Source organism: Spea bombifrons, chromosome 1 (assembly GCF_027358695.1).
Source record: "Spea bombifrons isolate aSpeBom1 chromosome 1, aSpeBom1.2.pri, whole genome shotgun sequence".
NCBI classification, from domain to species: domain Eukaryota; kingdom Metazoa; phylum Chordata; class Amphibia; order Anura; family Pelobatidae; genus Spea; species Spea bombifrons.
Window position 1 is genome coordinate 20,084,105 of NC_071087.1, and position 22,944 is coordinate 20,107,048.

Consider the following 22,944-nt stretch of genomic DNA (forward strand, 5'->3'; position numbering starts at 1 on the left):
TTCTATTCTTTTTTTTTATTATTGAAAATGGCAAAACGTGAGATGTTAACGGTTTGTATACAATTGCAAGCAATTTTTCACTTCATATAAAAGAAGCCAATGGGTAAAAATCTCCAGCATTAGAAAAATACCATAAAACACATGGTATAGAATTGCTATGCCAACATACGTGTAGCAGCTACATCAGAAAGGTAGCCTTTGTGTAGACTGAGCTTACTTTGAAGCCATTGTCGTAATGTGCCTGTATTGCATGTTTTCCAACATGTATGAGTGTCAGCAAAAGGCACTTCATGACACCATAGTCTTGGAGCCAGAGGGTTAAACGTAACGGCGGCGGTGAGAAAGTAAAGGCTGAATGGGCAGCTTTTATACGTGCATGTTTGTTAAGTAACTCTGGATTCCTAATACTTCATTAATTCCAATAATGAGAAGAGCCTACATGATGCACGACAGACCTAGACTTCTCCAGCCATTGGTAAGCACCAGTGCTGGCAGAGAGGACAAAGCCATTCATCTACATGAATGCCGAGGAGTGGCAATGCAGCTCCGAGCTGGAGGATTATGGTTATTCATTTAAAGGCCAAACCACTTAAAAGTCCGTATTAACCAGCCTGTTTATTAAAACTACATAGAACTTTTCAAGAACAATCAGCCGCCTAACTATAGGTGAGACATAACTTAAAGAGGAGGAATAATAATGCAGATCATGACAAGTTAAGATGACTTTTCCCTTGTTATCTGCTTAAAGTGGGCTTTTAATAAACACATATGTCTTTTACTCTATAATTATTATTATTATTATTTATTGTTTTATATAGCGCCATCAAATTCCGTAGTGCTGTACAATGGGTAGGCAGGATATAACAAGTAGTATGTAATATAACAAATTGACTAATAGAGGCAACAGGTAAGGAAGGCCCTGCTCAAACGAGCTTACAATCTAGAGGACATAATTCCATAGGCTTATTAAATGTATGTTTTATAATGTAGCAAACCATATTTATTATTATGTTAACAAATTATTGTTACAAGTGACAGGAAGGTTGGACCTGATGGACTTGTATCTTTTTTTTCAACCTGAAATATTATGTTACTGTTTGCTCACACTTTACACTGGATCATAGAAGAACGCTTTTATATCGTAACTTGTCTAGAAATAAAACGTTTTTTTATTGCATCACATGGATAGTCTTCTGCTATTCTATACAAAGAAGGCTTAGAGGCAGTCATTGTGTGATAAGATGAGTTATTTTTCCTTATCAAAACGATGCCACCTACTGGCCGGTAATATCAAATCATTGAGCAAATAAATTCAATTCATTCCTTGCAGTACCCGTGTTCCCCATTGTTTGAAAGGATATATTACCTTTCTTTGGAAGTGGTGATATTCGTCATTATTATTTGTATTATTAGTAATATTTTTGTTTTGGTTAGATGCACAATGTCTGTGTGTGTGTGTATGTATATATATATATATATATGTATACACACACCTGTGACCTGTTTTCTTAATGTATACAGCATATCATGTACGTGAATTAATCTGTGTGTATTTCCCGAAGCATGTTCTGAAATGCACTGATAATGAATATTCTGTCTGTTTCATGTATTTTAGCTCAGAGCATCTACAAGAGGTCTTAATGCAATAATGATGATGTTTGACCCAGTTCCAATCAAGCAAGAGGCCTTGGAGCCTGTATCTATGGTAAGTGATGTCTACGCTACGACACGGATCCTAACCCAACCCTAATCAACAGAATATCTGTTAAAATGTCTCCTTAAATCTAAAGAGGAGGCTTCTGAGGTTTCAAAATCCTTGTGTATCTTTACATCTTTTTGTATGTTGGCAAAATAAATGGTATCAACTTCAACTAGAGACTCATTTGCTTTTTCTATCGGCCCATTTTTTACTTAACATGATGCATATCTATTTTGTCATTAATAAACAAATGCACGCTGGATGATATAGTGATAGTATAATCCCTGTGCGGAGATCACTTTAATAATATTACCAACCTTCAATATTTTTTTTTTGCTTATAAAGACGGAAGTCGATTATTAGCTTTATGTTTTTAGTATTGGTGGGTTATGTTTTAATTCATTTTAGTTAAAAGATAAATCCATTTTTATATTTTTGGGGTCTTAGATTAAATATATTTGTAGTAAAATTACTGCAGATCTCACTTTTAGATTTCATTATTAGAGAGGTCTTTTTGATTAAAAAAAGTATTTTTGCTTTGTTATAAGTTTACTGGACTGGCATCGTATGACCAATTAATAGTCAAGGACAACAAAAATAAGTTGTATACCAAGTAAAAATTATATTGACCAACTAGGTTAGTAAAGATTGAGCGTTCTAGTGCCACACTAAATAATAAGAAGGGTAATGGCAATATTACAGTTTAAGTCACTTTTTTATGCTATGTGTTCCAAAACATTACTCCAGTTTTCCTCCATTTCAGATATTATTCTTACATTTTGAATCTTATTTTAACATAGCCCTTTTTTTTGGGTAATAAACTTCTGGATGTCATGCTGAAAATATTTAACCACAAACCCAAGTATTAGCTAACAGGCCGCTAAAGGAGGCTGACTTCCAGCTGTGACTACTGACGGTTTGAATGTAAGATCTGTATGTAATGTTATAGGAATGGAATGACTGTACTGCTGTGTCAGCAAAAATAAGCATCCCTAAAATGTTTTGTTGCATTTTGTGCCATCAATCACATAAAATGTTTAATGCTGTTAAACATTAAGGTGGAAAAAACACATATTTCAGACATGTACATTTGTAGAAGTTACTCCGGTCATTGTAACCAGTTCCTCCTCACCGCCTCGAAAGTTCTGCATTTAGAATACCCAGAGATAAGAGTGACAAGCACGGTCTTTGAATTGCATTTTGTATCTTGTAAAGGTGGTTGTGCCTGCATGATGGTGTAAGTTAATGTTGACTACAGCCAGGTTTTGGTTAGAAAGTTAGTCTGATCACAGATCGCCAGTCACAACCAGAAGGATGCAGCAAAGACAGTCAGTAAGCCATGCCTATAGCTGGGACTGGAGTCACAATGGCAGTTCTGCACCATGCCGTAGAGTCAGGAACCATGATTATAGCCGAACCATGCTTCATATGCGTAAATATGCAATACAATTGCACAGGTCGACATCTATAGATTTCTTTCGACAAAGGATTCAGATGTTGGGGTGTGAAAATAATTTCCCAGTTTACTATGTCTCAGCAGAATAGACATGTTAATAATTCAGATTGCGCCGTTAGTCTGGAAGGAGCGAGGGTGAAACTGTCTGGGCCGTAACCAACCACAGTTTATTATACTTAAGCAACTTAGCATGTGTGGTGTTGATTCTACATCTTTTTACATGGTCCATCCTGGTGCCAAATTGTATTTCAAAGTAGGTCATTAAAAAAGCTGGGGGATTTTATAGGACCCACTCTCCTTGTAAATTTTAATGACATCTGTACTGTATTTATATGTTCGATGTGTGAATACTAATTCAAGTAATTGAACGTAAGATGTACAGTAACAAACCCCTTTGCAAAGTGTTTATGAACTCATTCCAACCTTGGTTAAATCATACATAGTGGAGCCACAAGACGTTCCGTTGTTGACGAGTTCTTCGGTTGTATATATCTCTATCCCACCTCCCTAATTCTCTCCGTGCAATTTCGCCTCCTCTCTCGGTCTACAAAACGGTTTTGTTTCCACTTTACGTTTTTTCTTTTTCTCTTAACCACTCCACCTTTTCTCAACACTGCCTTGATCTGTAGCCCTTAGAGTGTCTGGTGGCAGCTGTTAGACATCGAGACACACCAGGAGCATAGATGTATATAAACAAGAAGGTAGGCTGGTAGGAGCCTGTCTCGCAACAGTCCTTATTCCTCCTTCTTTGTCTCGTTCTATTTCCACTGTTGGCAGCATCATCACTCTCGTTTGTTTTACAAGAACTAAGAGGAAGGTGAAGAACTATGCCTAAATAAGACACACTTATCTGGCGAGATTATGGAGTAGCAGTACTCCCAATGTGCTACACGCATACAGACCGGCGTCTTGTAAGCCGGATGCAATCGTCCCTCATGCAGGATACGGACACTCAGGGCTCCTTCATTACCTCAATAATTGCTTTTGCAGGTTGCGAATAGAAACATTTATCCCTTAGAGAGAAATAAATGTATGTTTATGAGAGTTCTAAAGTTTCTTTAATTCTATTAAGGCTCTGAGAGGCTCATGTTTCTGTAGACACCCCAATCTACCGTGGAATCGGTGTGCGCTTTGCTAGGTGTCCTATGAGCTCAGATGTTTAGCAGGAATTAGCTATGTCTAATGGTCTGCACATGTACAACACCACTGCAATTGTAAACATATGTTAAACTTGAATTTACGGGACCTTCCAGAACCTCCTTTTCTTTATCCTGATGCATACAACTTGTCAATCTCCGAAGGACTTTATTTATTACATCTTTAGTTGGTAACTGCAATATTTGTGTATTTGCTTACACGTATTGTATTGCGTTATCTTAGTTGGAATGTGTTTCTTTCTGTATTTCTTTGGATTGTTAGCATTCCTAAATTTCCTTCTGTTGTGAAGCTCAAAGAGTATGGTGCTTATTATACTAACGTTAACAAACTGTATACGGTATCTTAGCTTCAATCAACAAACTTTCCTCTCTTTATGTATGCGCACCGTGAACATGGAAAGCGTTTGCCCACAAATTAGGATATCAGAACATTTTGCCTGGGTCAAAAACCTGGCTCATCCTGTTATAGGACCAGGACCATTGGATCAGTGCAAAGAAACCGGTGCAGTTAAGAAGAAACTTGCTCTGACTTTGGTCAAGAGTTTAATTTTTATGTCCAAGAGGGTGAAAACAATAAATATATACATATTCAGGTTGCCATTAAGCTGAGTATTTTTATATATGTTATATATATTTAAACAGAATGATTTGGCCAAAAAATATAAAATAATGATCTGGGACATTTTATAAATGCCATTTTTGCCAGTTTGGTGGCTTGGCAAAAGCTTGGCGCTGATTTTAGATTCCCTTCTGAATCTGACTTCCTTATAAACAGACATCTTCTTTTTTGTAAATCCATAGTTTTCAGGTATCCCATTTGTATTAGGGCAGTCCAGACAGTTTTTGTTAAAATATCAGTTATAGTTATGAAATGCAGACTCTACTATCAAGGCATATAATGCTTTTATTTTTTAATGGAACCGTAGACGCTGTCAGTGGGTGTAGCTGTGGAAGCTCTCTCAACAGGAAAAATATATATATACCGGTATATTGTATCTATGAGGTCATGGAAACCCTGCTTTGCCACCCTAGCCAAATATTGCAAGCACAACTGTGCCAGGAAACTAGCAATCGTTGCAGAAGCACAAAGAAGTGAAGGCTTTGAAGTTTTCATGTAAAGTCTGGTGAAGTCAGGATGCAGAAGGTGTAGAGACTGAGGCAGGAGACTGACCCGGAAGTCACTAAACCCCTTACATAGATTAGTAGCCAGACATGCTCTCAATGCCTGAAACATGAGATCAAGAGGAAAGCTGTCTGCCTCGAAAAGAAACACAGTCCTTTTCAATAGGCACACAACGCAGAACCTTTATTTGGCAGCCCTACGCCGCTTACGTACAGTGACAGCAATTTAACTTGGAGGTCACTGAAGAAGCACAAGGTCTTAATTACTAAACCCTTCTGAGATGCCTTCAGCACAGCCCTGGCATGGATCTTGTAATAGAAAGCCGCCACAGTAAAAGCTGGTTATGTAAAAATAAGGCGTAGATTTCCCTCCGAGTGCCAGATTCCTGAGTTTCAAGCCATATGTCCACAGTTTATCACTCTGTATAAACACTGTTGTGAAAAAAAAGGAGAGAAAAGGCTCAAAAAAAAATACATTATCCCTCACAGGCCATCAGACAGCAGAATAGTTGCCTGATGAGATCAGGTTTCCAGGAAAACCAGATTATATACACCCTTGAGTTTAGAGCACTTTTATTGAGGCAATATAATAATATAAAAAAATAATTATTTTTACCCACTCTATGCTTTCGACAGCCATATCTTACTTAACTAAACAGAGCGTGTAATGAAAGTGTGATAAAACCACGTTTTATGTAATTTTAATGTTATGGGGAACATTGCAGACTAGCATTTTATGGCTATAAAGAATACTAGGGCTACTCCGGTAAATAAAGTAATGTGATGCTGTAGCCTTTTTACACAGTTGCACAATGTGTTGCAGAATTCACGATGTGTAACTATTGGTAACTACACTGCCTATATAAAAAAAAAATATATATATATATATATATATGCATGCTCTTTGTGACACACTAATAAGATATTTCCCACTGTCCTCTTTAACTTAAAATTAACTAAAATGCAGAAATCTGATGGGCAATTGACTAACTCTGTCAAGGAATTCTTGTTATTTTCCAGTGTTATTATCAGCAACTTAATGATACCTTAATGGTGAAGAATAATGCGAATCCTAGGAACACAAAGTTAGTATAGCTGCCCCTGTGGTATACACATAACATTTTTTTAAAAAATTATATATATATACCTATATATATATATATATATATATATATATATATATGGCTTATGTTACTATGTAGATATCAATCCATAGGCTTATTTGGTGTAAAAAACTAAAAAAGGTTGGGTTATGGAAAAGTGACAGAAAAAGAAGAACTTACAAATGCCATTAGAGTGAGCATCACTCTAATGGTGTATTTGACAGATGTCCCCTAGGCCTGTCCCAGAGCAGCGGTCCATGCATGTTCCTCCACAGCTGCCTTGCATTCTACTGATATGACATCATACCTTGGTGCTGTACTCAATAAGATACTCAGCGCTGGGTATACTGCACTATTAATCCAAAGACTAATTCTGCTGATGGTGCCTCCGAATTTTATCCAGTCATCATCTCCTCCTTTCGCAATGTTCACACCATGCAACCGACCATTAAAACATATTAAGGTGATAGTGAAACTATTAAATATCTGCTGTTGTTGGCTAATGATAATTAACCAGAACAGAGGAATCAGATGAACTAATTTTACTTTAACACACCTAGTAGAATCCCGCTTTTGTTCCCAAAAGTGTCTCAAAAAAGATTACATCTTCATTGAAAGGTAGCTCTCTAATGCAAGAGACCTTATTGGCGTCCCATACCCTAATATTAAAAGGGTCATGTAATAAAAGACCTCAGTAGAGAAAAAAATCACAGCATGATGTCATTTTTATTTTTTATGATTTTGCCTTTCTACCAAAAGTTCAGCCTTTTGAGTTTGCGGTAAGATGTGAAGCGTATGTGCTCATGCTTTAAAGTACTTGCAAATGTCAGGAAAATCATTTCTAATCGTACACGTGGAAAATCAGCTTATAGCAAGTACAAAATAAAATGTGTATACGTTTCCACATTAACTGCTTTTGCATTTTTTAGGATGTGGAGAATGAGGACGATCCTAAATACTGTCTATTGTGACCTGTTCTTATGCTGTGTGCTTTTGTACGGCTCTTTTATGTTTTTGGGACCACTTCTAGCCCCGCAGCTACTTTGACTTTCTCTTTTCTTGCAGTTTAAGAATTAAATGTGGCAATAATTAAAGAAAAGTGATACTAAAAGTGGGGGGGGTTGTACTTTGTGTTGTTTTTTCACAGAATTCTTTGCCAAGGGTAACGGAGGTGTGGGGTCAGCACTGTTATTTAAAGACGTGTTCCAATGCCTTCTGAAACGTATATTCCAAGTTTATTTTGAATGGAAAACCAGATTTCCTCGAATCAGCTATAATTTTTAATAGTTCTTTTAAGCAAACTGTGCAAGTGAAGTCACCGTCCTGTGCCACTGCCAACAAAGCGCAGCACCAGTAACCATACTTTATATATATATATATATATATATATATATATATATATATATATATATATTTATTTATATATATATATATATATATAGATATAGATATATAGATACGCACGACTAATATCCCAGAACAAGTTAGGACTTTTGTTGTTTGAACACAGTTCTCCCAGAAGATGAAAAGTTGTGGTGAAATAATGATTGTTTCCATGGCGATATATTTGATTCAGCAATTGCTTTATTATGGTATGAAATCTAGTCGCATACCAAGCTGTGCCAAGAGCCACACCATAGACTTTGGCAGGCTTCAGCTCCGCAGAACATATTCTTCTGTGTTTTCTGAATAGACTTGCTTTGCCATCTGTTCTTCCTATCACTCTTTCATCCCTACCGTCGCATCGGATTACAAATCTACAGTAATTGTCACAACAGCGTGGATTAGCGTGGTGTGGACTTTAAGACAAATGATTACGCTGCGTATTTTAATGCCATGGCTTATTCATGTCCTCTTGCAGACAATAAAGGAACGTGCAATGATGGTGATTTCATTAACTTGAATCATGGTCTGTGTTGAGAGACTAAGCTTCGTTACTGGAAGTGATGTCTCCACCCTTGGTTTAGGAGAAGGATGCTTTGAAAGGAAAAGTCATTGTGGTTTCTTGGCAGAGAACATTACTGAACTTGGAGCAGTTGTTTAAATTATTACCCATGCTTGGCACACAAAAAAGTCCTATGAAATCTTTCTTCACAGCTTCCATTTGGCTGGCGGAGGTTGCAGACCAAGTTTGTTTATGTAGGAGGAAGGTTTGAACCCTAAAAAGAATGCTTAGACCTCATGCTATGTTTTTTGATGAAATCATTATGGAATTCTACTAAGTGAAAATGATGACAGAAAATGTATTTTGTTGTGTGCATGAAAGAGTCAATAAGGGAATGAAGTTTACATGGTCATAAATGCTCTTGGGAATGTGGCAAGGTCAACGTTGGGTTGGTGGGGAAATGGCTCATCCGTCTGCAGCCAATGGGATTTAGTATCACCATTCTGTTCCTCTCCTATTGGCTGAACTCCATGTTTTTTTTTAGAACTTTAAAACATTAAAAGCCAGACTCCTTCAGCTGCATTTCGAATTAACATGTTAAACCCCTGTGTGAGAAATGCAAGGGGAAGAAAACACTGAGATTTGAAATGTTTAAAAAGAGTGTCTATAGTTTATGTACTTTGGACGTGGAAAAAAACAAGAGAGAGCATGGCATGTCAAGTGTACTGTTTGAATTTTCATTCCTCTGGTCCAGTAGTGAGTTATTTTATCTTTCTTCCGTAGTCGTATCAACCCAGCTACATAGACGCAAACAAATACAGATTCATTTATCACCCGCCAAGCATGCTGCACAGTAAATTTTACCATAGCCCAGAAGCACTGTCTGGATTTCAAATGGAGCCTGTTGATCTCACTACAAACAAAAGGAACTCTCCTTCTTCAGATGGAAGCTCACCGTCTCCTATCAAATACCAGTCTCCAAAGAGAAGAGGCTCCCCAAGCTTGTACATGCCTTCGCCCAGTCCACCCATGAAAAAGTTAACCCCGTCACCACCTGCTGTGCCTCCATTCACAATGCCATTGCCATTGACAATTAACCCAATACTACCTGCCTTTCCACAAAATGGGTATAGGAACCCTGGACTTTTACCTCTCCTACAACCAGTGGTGGTACAACCTGTCCCCTTCATGTACTCTCCACATCTTCAGCAACAAATCATGGTATCTACTGTTCTATCAGATGAGCTGGAGAATCCAAGCAATAAACACAGTGAGTATACTCTATTATGTAAGTACCAAGCATGTTGTGTGGGTTCTTGCATAAATCTCCATTTTACGCATCCCCATCTCCTTAAGGGCATTACCTACAGTCGACCTGCTGACGCCCTCAGGAGAGCCCAATAGTAAGCCAAAGCGATATATAACTCTCATTGGAATTACATCAAAGGATCCTAATGATGCTAGCCTGTGTAATTGTCATTGATATAAATGGTTAATGTATACTATATTCTTCTTACTTAATGAGTTTGGTCCTAGCTATCGGGCGCTTTACCCATGGTCTATCCCAAGAATATTTATATAGTTCTCAATTATAACCCTTGCTGCCTGGCATCGGACACGTGTCCTCCATTTCTGGGATATTCACTTTGTATCTTTCTTTTTGTCTTTCATCTAAGGGGTTTTTATTACATGTGTGTTTTCTCCCTGTAGAATTGTTCTTGTAAAGTGCTTTAAATTGAGGGGGCACAATAAGCTATCTCCAGCTGTTTTGCGACCTGAGTCACCATGTTTGCCACAATACTATAAAAATATTTCAAGTGATGCGTTTTAGCTCTATAATTATCAAGAAATGCAAAACAGTGACATTTTTTGTTGGTTACTCTCCTGGTAAAAGACTTGCTATACACACCCCAAAGGTTTTTTAGGTGTAAGCGTTTTAAGGAGTTGGCTTTATGTTAATGAGCGTGGCTATTTTTTATGCTATGTCAGTATTGTGGTTTATTTATATTATCTTGTTTTATTTTATAGTGCCTGTAACAGAGTCCTATGAAAAATCACCACTCATAAGAACAATAAAAGTTGAACCAGGGTTGGAACAAAAAGGGATGGATATCTATCCAGAACCAATGTCACCCGGTGTCAGTACGACTCCCAAGGGAGTGTTTCATGAGTAAGTTCTGATACCTCTAAACCCACCTTCATGATTAACACACAGGATACTTCCTTAGACAGCTGATATTACAGCTTTGTGTAAGTGGCTAATAGGTCATTAAACCATTACACCAACTGTAGTGTCCCACATTTAACTCATCATAGTTAAAATAATGTATTTGTTTGGAATTTATTCACTCTTGCCTTGTTAGGACAATGGCAACATAATCCAAAAAGAGAGATATGGCTTTTTTGAACAAGGTAGAATCGAAGCTAGGCCCTGATTGGTAAACATGCTATAAATGGGATTTACCATGGAACAAGAATAAGGATGCAACAAATTATGATTTACTAATTAATTGATAAAATGTAATTTGGTGATAGTCTTGAAATGTGTTGAGTCCAAAATATTCATCTTGTTTTACCCCGTGTATTGTAACATTGTTCAAGTATCTCCATTTAATATTACTAAAACTTGCTGAGGAATATCCAAGCCAATGCCCAAATGGCTGCAGCTGATACTGCCGGCGGCATATCTGGTCCTTCAGTGTTTGGCATTGTGTGGCTGCTAGCTCAAGACAGCACACTGTGAAAGAATAAAGTGTAAACGAGTGTCTGTGAGTGTCCAGGTGGTGGGTGCACATATGTCATTTAGCGGTCATTGGCCTTAAAGTGCCAGGGCTGCTTTTCTTCCCCAGCCTGGCCATGTTGATATCCACCATGTTTTTTCCCTTAGTTTGAGACATTTTCAGTCATTGTCTAATGATTATATTGCCTGTATTGAGTAATTCAAATAATGGTCTTTATAATACTCCTAAAGCAAACAAATAGCTGTTTCATTAGACTTTTCTAAAAGCACACTAATTACCATCAGTACTAGTATATTGGTGTGTGTGTATATATATATAAATATGGTATATATATATATATATATATATATATATATATATATATATATATATATATATATATATGTGTGTGTGTGTGTGTGTGTGTGTGTGTGTGTGTGCGTGCAGTGGCAAGGAAAAGTCAGTGAACCCTTCAGAATTACCAGCATTTATGTACAAATTTGTCTTAAAATATGATATGATCATTATTGTTCTTGTCCATATTAAACACATCTTTCAAATATTCACAGTGTGGGTTGGGAAAAGTATGTGAAACTCCTAGGCTAGTCACGTCAACAAAAGCTTATTGGAGTCAGGAGTTAGCAAACTTAGAGTCAGGGATTGGAGGTGTATTTTGGAGTTACATTTTGAATTGGCTATTCTCAAGCAGTATCTGCTGATATGAACCATGCCTCAGAAGAAAAAGAAATCTCAGAAGACCCTACAATCAAGAATTGTTGATTTGCATAAAGCCAGAAATGGTTACAAAGTGATCTCAAAGAGTCTTCATATTAATCCTTCCACGGTTAGACAAATTTAGTACAGTGGCTACTCTCACTAGAAGTGTGCGTAACAACTAAAGGCTTGAAGGAATCGATGGAACTGGTTAACAACTATGATGAGTCTACCAGATGCAAAACATTGAACAGGCATGAAGTCCACAGCAGAACACCCCTGGAGGAAAGCCGTTCACAGCAGACATTCTAAGAATATGGCTGAGCTTAGGCAGTTCTGTAAGGGAGAAAGGTCTTAAATTCTTCCTGAAAGTTGTGCAGGTCTGATCGCAGCTATCGGAAGTGTTTGTTTGAGGTTATTGCTGTTAATGGAGGTTCAACCAGTTATTAAATCTAAGGGTTCACTTGCTTTTCCACCAGCACTGTGAATATTTGATGGGTGTGTTCAAAAAAGACATGAGAGATTATCATTGTTTGTGTGTTATTAGCTTAAGCACATTCTGTTTTTCTTCATGTGTAACTTAGATGTAGATCGGATGACATTTATGAACAATTAATGCAAAAAAAACAGGTAATTCCAAAGGGGTAATATACATTGTCTTGCCTCTGTGTATATATAAGTGAAGAACCGAAGCTGCGGGTAAAGGGATTGGTTCATTCTACTTGAGGTGCGGCAATATGTTTTGAATGTGAGGAGCCAATTTTAGGATTTCCTATGGGTGTGGCGCACAGGCCCAACTCTACTTTTAGGAATTGACGTCTCAGTGACAGAATTGAGACCGCACCCTCCTGTTGGCATCAAACAACAGGAAATTCATAATTGCTTCGCAAAGCAGAGACTGCAACAATAACCCCTTAAAGGTCCTCACCCTGCATGTAGAAACTGCAGAGATACAATATATCAACTGTTTCTGATTAACACTCCTTAAAGACGCAGCACATATAAACAACAACATGGAACGCTAGCTGCAACACTAGAAAGTTTCACAATCTTTTAAAGGCTTGTGTGGGAAAGAAGGAAATGACCCTTCTTTTAATTATTTTTTTAACAATAAACTCTTGCACAAAACTTCTGTTTTTATAAACTCTTAAGGGTGTTCATTCTTCTCCAAAAAATGAATCCCTGGCAGGCTGGAATATTTAAAAAAAAAAAAAAAAAAAAAAAAAAAAAAGGCAGACTTTGTAAGGGTGGCTGAAAGGAAGTGAGCTTCAGGACAGGACATTGATTACATAATGCTGGCTCTGCCACAAGCTGCCACCAATCTAACCTTAATAGTCGCCAAACAATTAAGAGCTGTAATGGCAACAGCTCCCCTTAAACTATTGATTAGGAAATACCACTTCTAGATTGAGTTAATTCTTGGTCAAATTAAAAAAAGGCTAAAATGTATTTTGAAAAAAAATAGTACAAGATAGTATACTGTAACATAATCATAGCTTGTAGTTTTATTGTGATGTTTTGTTTCTTTAAGACTTTAAGATCTTACTTGCGTTGTGTTTAAACCAGCATGACTGGTATATTGCAGGTGTAATAAATGTAACTCTTTGTCTATGCAGAAATCACCCCTCTGTCATCGTACATCCAGGGAAGAGGCCTTTACCAGTGGAATCGCCTGAAACACAAAGGAAAAGAAGAATTCACAGATGTGATTACGATGGCTGCAACAAAGTTTACACCAAAAGTTCACATTTAAAAGCACACAGAAGGACACACACAGGTACGAAGAACCAACTGTATACTTACTCTTCAATAAGTCACAAAAACATAGAATACAAATAAAAGTACTGGTTCGGCATCTGTCCCCATGATCATAGAGTCCCAAGGTGGAGGGTTGTCAATAGGTGAGGGGTTTGTCAGCTCAGTTTGTGTAAGCTAATGGATTTTCTCCTATAGCCAGATCGAGTATGAAATGGTAGTGTGGGGCAACATGAGGAACACATAAGCCATTATAACCAACAAATGAGGCTGCATCTCAGATAACAAGCTGCATGCACATTCTCAACCTCAGTCCAAACTCTGACATTGAGGTTCACCCAGCCAGCATTTAATCGTCCAGGTCCTGTTACCAATGACTAGATAAGGGTCAGGGGGAATGTTTGACCACAATCAGAGATCGAAAGGCGATGGATGATTCCAGACGTGTTAATCAAGTATCATCCACAGAACTGGTGGCTGTCCTAGGATGACGATCTCAATTAGAGCCATGTTTCCTGCTGCCAGCCTTGGTGTTTAGTCTTCCAAATATGGAATTTAATGGCTTGGAGGGTATAAAAAAAAATGTAAGAAAATACTTTACTGTAGGCATCACCTACTCTATTTTAGAGGGTAAACATACAGTATAGCTTGAGATCTAGCGGGGCTGCACTATGAAAACCATTATAGAGCAAAATCAACATAAACCATGTTATTTGGTATTTTTTAAGTCAATTAGAAATGTACATAGTCAACGGTTCAAAGGCTAGAGTATACTTCCCTGCATCACTAGCTTTAGCTCATTTTATCCTGTTGTAGTTAATGAAGGGAACTTGTATTGAATTGATAGACATGTTTTTGTTGCGTAATAGAATAATTCTGTGCCTACATTCCTACGATGTGTTATGTTGCCTGGAGATAGTTCAGTTTGTCAACTGCTTTGATTCCAGGAACATAAAGAAAAACTGAACACCGTGTTTTTGTTTTTAGCTGGTGTTTTGCTTCTATAGCACAACGTTCCTGTTTTTCTCACAGGAGATGCTCCTTTTTTTCTTTTATGCATGTGTGCATGTTGTTTTGCTTTTCTGGGGCAAAAAAAGCCTTATTCCATGCCCTTGTATGATCTTCCTGTTCTTTCCTGCAGGGGAAAAGCCTTATCAGTGTACTTGGGAAGGATGCACCTGGAAGTTTGCCCGTTCTGACGAACTGACTCGGCATTTCCGTAAACACACTGGAATTAAGCCATTTCAGTGCCCGGACTGTGACCGTAGCTTTTCTCGCTCGGACCACCTCGCTCTTCACAGAAAGAGACACATGCTTGTGTAAATTGTCTTATTGTCTTTTGTACAAAAAAAAAAAAAAGGATATCAGCTGGTCTGAAATCCTAACTCATAAAATTGTACATGGTCAGTATGTGATGTTCTGTAAAAATCCTTTATAGTTATCACGGGTCAGACCTCCGAATGTGAACAATTCCTAACAGAGGCCTCGCAGTACTTTTCCTGCACGTAGCACACCTCAGGAAATCAAAGGACAGTCGTACTGCTTCATGTGTACTTGCAAGCCATATATATCTGTACTAAATAACTTATAAATGTATTTAATTATCAACACAATACCTAGCCTGCTTCATCTTGCCACTTTCCTCACTTTTGTTAGCTCTAAGGAATTATTATTTTGTGCCCACAATTAAAGAGATACATTTCTTAAAGAAGTCGAGAATCTTTGTTTTATATATAAGGTATGGAAGCATAAGCGATCAAAGAAAAAAATATTTTTTTTTTTAATTTTTTTTTTTTTACAAGAAACTGCAAATTTGAACTCTGTGTGCACTGAAAGAGCAAAACAAGCTCCGGCACTGAAACAGTTAACAAAGACACAATACTATCCCAGCATCAATAGGCCTACAACATCGGGTCTCAGGAGTACACAGATTCCCCTAAAATGTATACATTCAATAAAATTTCAGAATCAATGGCCAAATGGATAAGATATTAACAAAATTCACTTTAATCAAGAAAAAAAAATGTATTGAACAATGCCACTTAAAATAATCTGTATATTCACTGTATGTATCCACGTGTTTGTAAAAATGTACAATGTACAACTTGTTTATTTCATCAATTTTGGAAAAAAATCTATTTTAATAATATTTACTGTATGTTATTAACAAATAAGAACAATTTGTTTATAATTGCATGTAGAGATGTTTTGTGACACTGTGAAGCCATGGGTTCAATATAAGGAGGGGGACAAAAGTTTTTTTTTTTGAGGAGTATTCAATTAACTTTGTGAATGGATATCCAACTGCTTTCCATAGTTCCTTGCAACCAAAGAACTTGCCATAGAACATAACTGTCTGTAGCAGTAGATGCCTGTGTTAGCCTAACATTTAGGAACTCATTGGAGATTAGAGACAAAAGATGACTCCTTGTGGCCCTAGTCAGGATATTAAATAAAAGAACTCTGTGTGTGCCTTCATTTTTAATTCAGAATATGGAGTGGAGGTGCAGTGACCATGTACCTTCTTATAACAGCTGTGGTCAACGGCGGTTCTCTACTTTTACCTTAACCTAGCGTTGGTTATGTGGGGATATAAAATAGGATCTTGTGTACAAACCTGCATGTCACTTTAAGGACAGCCTAAAACGTCCTAAACTCACTGAACGGGAACATTTTCTAAAACTTACGGACCCCAGGGTAAAGAAGTACATATCACATATGATTCTATGAAGCATATAATTTTCCCATATTTGCATAGGAGTGTGTTGGAGTTTTGTTATAATCTGATATGAAATAAAGGAACAGACGCTTCCTGGACTTTTAGGGTTCTGTAATCACCAGGGCCGCTTTATCAAAAAAAGGCATGTTTCTATCTCTCTTGTGAAAGCAATGCTTTTGCTCATTGACATTTATTGCTCAGTTTCACCAGTGAATCATTTTTTTTCTGACAGCTAGAGATCAATAGATCAATAGAGATCAATTGTCGCTGCTATCTACTCAGGAGGGATGGCCTCTTTTGGCCTAGCACATTCAGCCAAGTGCCTTCTCACTCTATATGAGCTTACAGCCAAACATGTTCATTAAAACTCCACACATTGCATACACACACCCTTACCTTGGCTGGCACCTGGCTCGCCTTCTGCTCACATACAGTACAGTGCTGTCTGTCACAGTACTATTGTAGGGTCATGTAACATCGCCATCTGGACTTTCCAGAGCAGGCCAGTCATGGGTCACACTAGGGTGTCCCTACTTTAAGAATTTCAAATGGGGAAATGATATTGTGTTGGGGAGATTAGAATTGTAAACTTGCACAAAAGAGGTACATTCCAACAACACAAATGGACCAGACAGAATTTTCAGGTTCATCTATGTATGTTTTGCTCTGGGTTGGTAGGAAATAGGAGTCCCCATAAATTCTTAGTGCCCTCTGCGAGAGTTCATTAGTTTATAAGTGTGAACTCGGTGACAGGACAAAGTGCATTGTTTTTCTTATCAGTGTTTACATTCAGTTATATATAACGTCACCAATGGTGTCAACCGTGTAGCCAAGTCTAAGGCTTGTCTGTACATGTATGAAACAGAGAATGCCATTTAATGCTCTACCGAAACCTAGGAGCGTCAGAGGCGTGATTTGTGTGTTGGCTAAAATGATTTTTTTCATGCTTTTTCCTGGTTTAATAGAATACTTTTCTTTATCTGTCAACCTCCATTACTATGAACCATTTTATTATAAATATTCATCACTGTGTTATCACTGTGTATTTCCATAGAGACCATTAATGATAGAAGTGAGCCAATATTAAAGTTCTAGAATGTTTCACAGAGAACGTTACTTATACTACATATAGGATACACAGAGTCTACTAACGCATAGATTCAACTAGAAGTGGTAATTTTGTACTTCTGACCTGTTGTAACACAGTCACAGAATGTCAGAATTGGTGAACGGACACATTTCACTCTTGGCAATTGATGGCTAAACTGTATCAGTGAATTTTTATATGCCCAGAATTGTTTTAAGGTCCAGCCTGTTAAATGTCATGTAATTCAATGAAACAAGTTACTTATTTTGTTTATGGGCGATTTTGTTAGTCATGATGGTAACTGGCTCCTCATCGGTTTCCGTGCCTTTATTATGGTGCTTCCCAACTGTGGTGCATGCAAAGAGCCAGAGCCCATATTGGGATGGCCAATGCCTTTTGTGTGGTCGTGAAATATTACCTCACGCTACATCACTGCTGACGTTGACAATTGGTACAGCATATTTGACAGCACTTAATACTCACATTTACCCTGTTGCTCTCCTAACCCAAACCAACTATGCTTTGGTGTAAGGTCTTTCATAAAATACTTCCAGCATTGAAGGTGCATTTCCAAAAAATATTTTTAATTTCTAGGATGCTAAGCAAACCTTGGAAGGTCTTTTGTTTTGTTAATTTCTCTATAAGTGTAATCACATAAAACATACTTTTGTGGCACACGACAATAAAGCGTTCCCAACACATATTGCAAATGAGACAAATTGTACACGATTGAAGAATGACTTCCTTGGGCATTTAATAATAATACCTGGAATAGTGTTTCTAACACTGCATTTACTTGCAAATGTTTTAAATAAAGCAGATGAATTGGAACATCAAAAATACAAAAAAACATGTATGTTCAATGTACAGTATTATAGTATTTCCAGTACAAACCATGTTTCATTATATAAAGAGAGAGCATTTCTACACAGAACTTTTTTAAACAATACTAAAATATAATTTTAGTACTGGAATATTTATGTGCAGGGGATGATGCCAGTCCGCCTTCAGTACAGTACTATAGTTAAGGATGGAGATCATGCAAAGTGCCGATAAAGGGATAATGTTTGCATCACTTTATTTTTCTATTAAAAAGCTACAGTAGATTTCCATCGTGTAGCACAGGGCATTCTTGGTGTAAACCGTTTATATATACCATATATATAAAACTTTGCCATTCCAGGCTGGCTTCTGGATATTATTTCACACTGTACCTTCAACATCCACGAGACAGCTGTGTCAACAAACTATATATTTTGTACCCAAAAGTATAAATTGCATTTATTGAAATTTGCACTAAAGAGGCTTTTTGTATGTGTATGATGCTTACTTAATAAGTTTTTATTACATATGTAAAGACTATGGAACTAGCAAAAAATGCATACATTTAAAGCCCAATATTATGTTGTGTAATATAATAAGGTAACGTAACAACAAAGGTTTTAGCATCCATTATAACTTAAATCTTGAGTGCCAGTGAGGTGATCCAGTGCTCAGCAGTGATCCACAACGGTCTGCTAATGTGTGTTTAGCTTTATGAAACCTTTAATACCAAAATGTAAACAAAACTCTGTAATGTATACCCTCAACATTTTGGGTCTCCAAATCTGGACACCTGTGTTGGGGACTTGGCCGGAAGCAGGAATGAGCAGGGCAAGAGGCATGGCCGCTTGGCCACCTTACCTGAAGGCCCACCTTGTGTCCCTGAGCTGGAGAACTCCACGATGTGGGAGCAGCACAGGCCTCCGTTGGTTTTACAGCCCTCCGGGGCAATCAAGTGAGATTAGAGGAGGTCTCCAAGAAGCCAATGATCCCTACTGCCCAAAAAGAGACATTAGGGAGTTATTAGAAATAAAAGTAGGATTATGGTAATTTCTGATTACAACTATGTATTAGCAGAAGGCTTTTGTTTATGGCAGAACACACATTAAATAAATAGGGGAATTATTTCAAATAATGAGCCTTTAGGCTGAAAATATTCCAGGCCACACACAGCTTGACTTAGTTGCCTTTTTCAAGTAGTTCTTCATTGTCTTTTCTACAATTTTCATGTTTATATTTTGATATTTCAATTTCTGTTAAATAAATATACATTTTGTTGTACTTTAAAGTGTATTTATTTTTCTCTACTGAGTATCTTGTAGGGCATGATGCTTCTAGCAGCAGCCTATTTATTTACAAGCAGGAACAGATTTGGTGCGAATCATGACAAAATTAAGCACATGGCCCAGGATACCTGAACAATCTGCATACATCGGTGTAAAGAAAACTACATACAAGGACAGTGTTGGGTTTAAAATGTCTTAAAGACCTAGCTGTAGCTACTTATTTAGCCCCCTCCTATGGTCATTTAGGGTATAGCAAACTGCTTCTGCTTTAGAAGTCTACGGGGAGAAATTGTCCCCTTGACTCATAGTTAACAGATCACAACGGTTACAGCACATATTTTATTAATATTCGGTCTTCACAAATGTTTTGAGGTTATATGTGGAATCTAAGAAAAAACAAAATCTAGTAAAAAAGAAAATGTTTATAATAATTAGTAATAAAAATTGTCACATTGTGTTAACTACATCACAAGTACTGTATTTACCAAAGTACTGAACATAATAGCCAATCCTTGGGTTTGATACGTTAATATAAACTTTCTGTGGAATCACTGAAACCATCACTAATCCACTAAACTTGGAGAACAAGTCAAATACTGTATGATTCGTCTTGCATAACTCCCATCACACTCTCACTCATGCTTTCTCTCAGTCTCACGTCTCCTTACCTTTCTCACATTCCTTTCTCCTTTCCTGCAGTTCTACTTCTCCTTCCTCTTTTTTTTTTTTATTTATTTATTTATTTATTTTTTGAGTGCCAGGATATGACATCATGTCCCAGGTCCTCAGCATCAGAAGCCAGCATGCATCGAAAGGGAGCAAGATACGGAGGTCTGCATGAACAGACCTCCCGATCCCTTGATTTTAGAATGGATAGAGGGAGATCTATGATCATGCCAACCAGACTTCCTCCTCCAGAGGTGGAAAGTATAGTCCAGACTGGCTCACACCCAGGGCCGGCCTGATGAGTGGCACCCAGGATAGACCGCCCCCTAGGTACGCCACTGATAATATCAAGACTTTTAAGAGATTCACTGTTAGGAGATATTTCTAATATCTTAAACTTCAAATGACTGCTTTTAACCATTGTAGCATTAACAAGGATATACAAACACCACGAATAATGTGTCCACATGTGTTTCACGAAGAAATTTCTCACACATCACAGCACGCCAACTTTAAAAGCAGTTGAGTGACATGACCCAAACAACTTTGATGTACTGTTTGTCCTGAGAGGACAGCCTATGAAGTGCAAGTTCCTAACAAAGCAAACAATGCTGCGTTTAGTTTAATTGTTAATATGTATCAGACAAAGCATGCATGTCTTAGCGTTTGTAAAAAAAACTAAAAAAATTAAAGGCTGCCCATTCACAGTAAACACACATATGGCACATTCAGATAATACATAAGAAATACCTTTTATAAATATTAACATTAAATATATATGTTATTTAGAAACCTAGTAGGTTGTTGTGCTTGGAGTTTTAACATATACCATACAATGAGAAATTGATTTTAAACACACATTATATTTTGCTAATTTTCCTATGTTTATATTTCTTCTATGCCATGATCTGCCCAGTTTTTACAAGAACATCTTAGATTGTTAGTGGATTTTAGAATGAGATATAAAATTATTAATTTATCTCTGCAAGTTGAAAAAAATGTTCTCTTTGGAATTCACCTAGGCCTAAGTCAACATTATTACTGATAAAACAGTTTTATCAAATTGAACAAATGAAGATTAATTAGACATTATCCAAGCTGAAGTTTCCAACCTTGTGACACAGAGACTTCTGATGGATAAGGGGGCTATGAATTATAAATTAAGATACATGAGCCTTCACATCAAATGCGAATTTACCTTTTCTTCAAGTACACTTTGCAGCATATGACCCAACTCATCCAAGCTCAAATTTCCAACCGCGTTAACAAAGACTTCCGATGGATAAGGAGGCTATGGGTATTAAGCAAAGACACGGCCATTGGAACTAACAAGGGTGGGTTGGGTGAGGTACAGTTGTTTTTTGGTTTCTTTTACTATGTTTTGTCTGCAGATCCCTTCATCAGTATAAGTATTGTGTCATTTAATATGCAACAAAGTCCACATCTTTTGTAACCCAGAAAGATATCATGGATATTTAATTGCGCTGTCCTGTGGGGGGCCCCCAGCACCATCACTACCACAAGGCTGGTGTCGCTGACCTCCTTCCTAAGGCTCATTTTACATGGATATCACCATCACATTACCTCCCCACCTACATCTACTGGTGTAGAACCCCTAAAGTTGGCATATGCCTCTTATATTTATCCGACACATTCAGTTGGCTTCTACTACTTATGTCCGAACTCGGAGCCCTAGGTGAGGCATTTTCATTTGAGCACTGTACGTGGATGGCTCCACAAACACGGTGATGACTTGAACTGTCTCTTGATTTACTATTAATACATTTTGACGAGTTGTGGAGGCAGGAAGCGTGTGGAGCAGAGTTACGCAGCATGTTTGTTATATCTATGCCAGACTCTTTGGACATAAAAACCATAATAATTAGTTATAATCCTTATTGGGATGTATGGACCGCCGTTAAAGATATTGATTTGCACCTTTTTTTCTCATTAGCTTAGGGAACATATTTATTTTCTTTATGGTATTATGTGTTATCATGCTGATTATGTTCCATTTATTTTGGTGATGATAATCATGTAAATGTTCATTTTATATTAAAAAAATGATATAAAATTTAACTGAAATGCATCTAATATCACCAAAAAAGTTCAATCCAGCTTTATTTTCAATTATTATTATTATTTATTTATAAAGCACCAGAAGATTATGTAGCTCTAGTGAAGCTACTTCATTAATTCGACAGTTATTTGTTTTTTTTCACCTCTTTCAAGTTTTCCAGCAGTAATAGCTAACAGTGAATTTTAATGACCGCCAACAAAATAATGTAATAAATAAACATATTTCACAAATACACATACCGCCGGGTGTCAGACTCCATGCCTCAATGATTGTTTGATAGCCAAACTCGTGCATTGTCAGTTCAATAAGATGGTTTAGAATGATAAAATAAAACTATACAGAATTCTCGATCTAGAGCAATATTCACAGGTAAGTGCTGCTATACCATCTACAATCACTAGGTGGCAGCTTAACACTATAGTACAACTACACAACCCTATTGAAGGTGGATTTCAGGTAGGAAGGAAAGGAGACATCTTCATTCCCTGCTATGGGCTGTTGGAAGGCATGTGTTTTACTTCAATATTTATAAAGGAAACTACTTTAATATTAAAAATATGCAATTGTTTAGGGCAGAGGTGTCACTGGGGCTGGTGTCACCCGGTGCATTTATTTATGGTGTCACCCCATGGATCTCCTCCGGTACAAACCATACAGAATCCTTAGTAATTAC

At 37.3% G+C, this 22,944-nt stretch overlaps 1 protein-coding gene across 2 annotated transcripts in view; it reads left to right on the forward strand.

Annotated features, from left to right (window-relative positions):
• Positions 1-15,322, forward strand: part of KLF3 (KLF transcription factor 3) — a 30,181-nt gene extending 14,859 nt beyond the window's left edge. For both annotated transcript variants that reach the window (XM_053458375.1, XM_053458376.1), the window contains exons 2-6: positions 1,616-1,705; positions 9,206-9,692; positions 10,451-10,592; positions 13,473-13,633; positions 14,753-15,322. In XM_053458375.1, coding sequence (XP_053314350.1) covers positions 1,649-1,705; positions 9,206-9,692; positions 10,451-10,592; positions 13,473-13,633; positions 14,753-14,934 — 1,029 coding nt within the window. In that variant the 5' untranslated portion in view covers positions 1,616-1,648 and the 3' untranslated portion in view covers positions 14,935-15,322. The remainder of the gene's footprint in view (positions 1-1,615; positions 1,706-9,205; positions 9,693-10,450; positions 10,593-13,472; positions 13,634-14,752) is intronic.
• Positions 15,323-22,944: the final 7,622 nt, after the last annotated feature.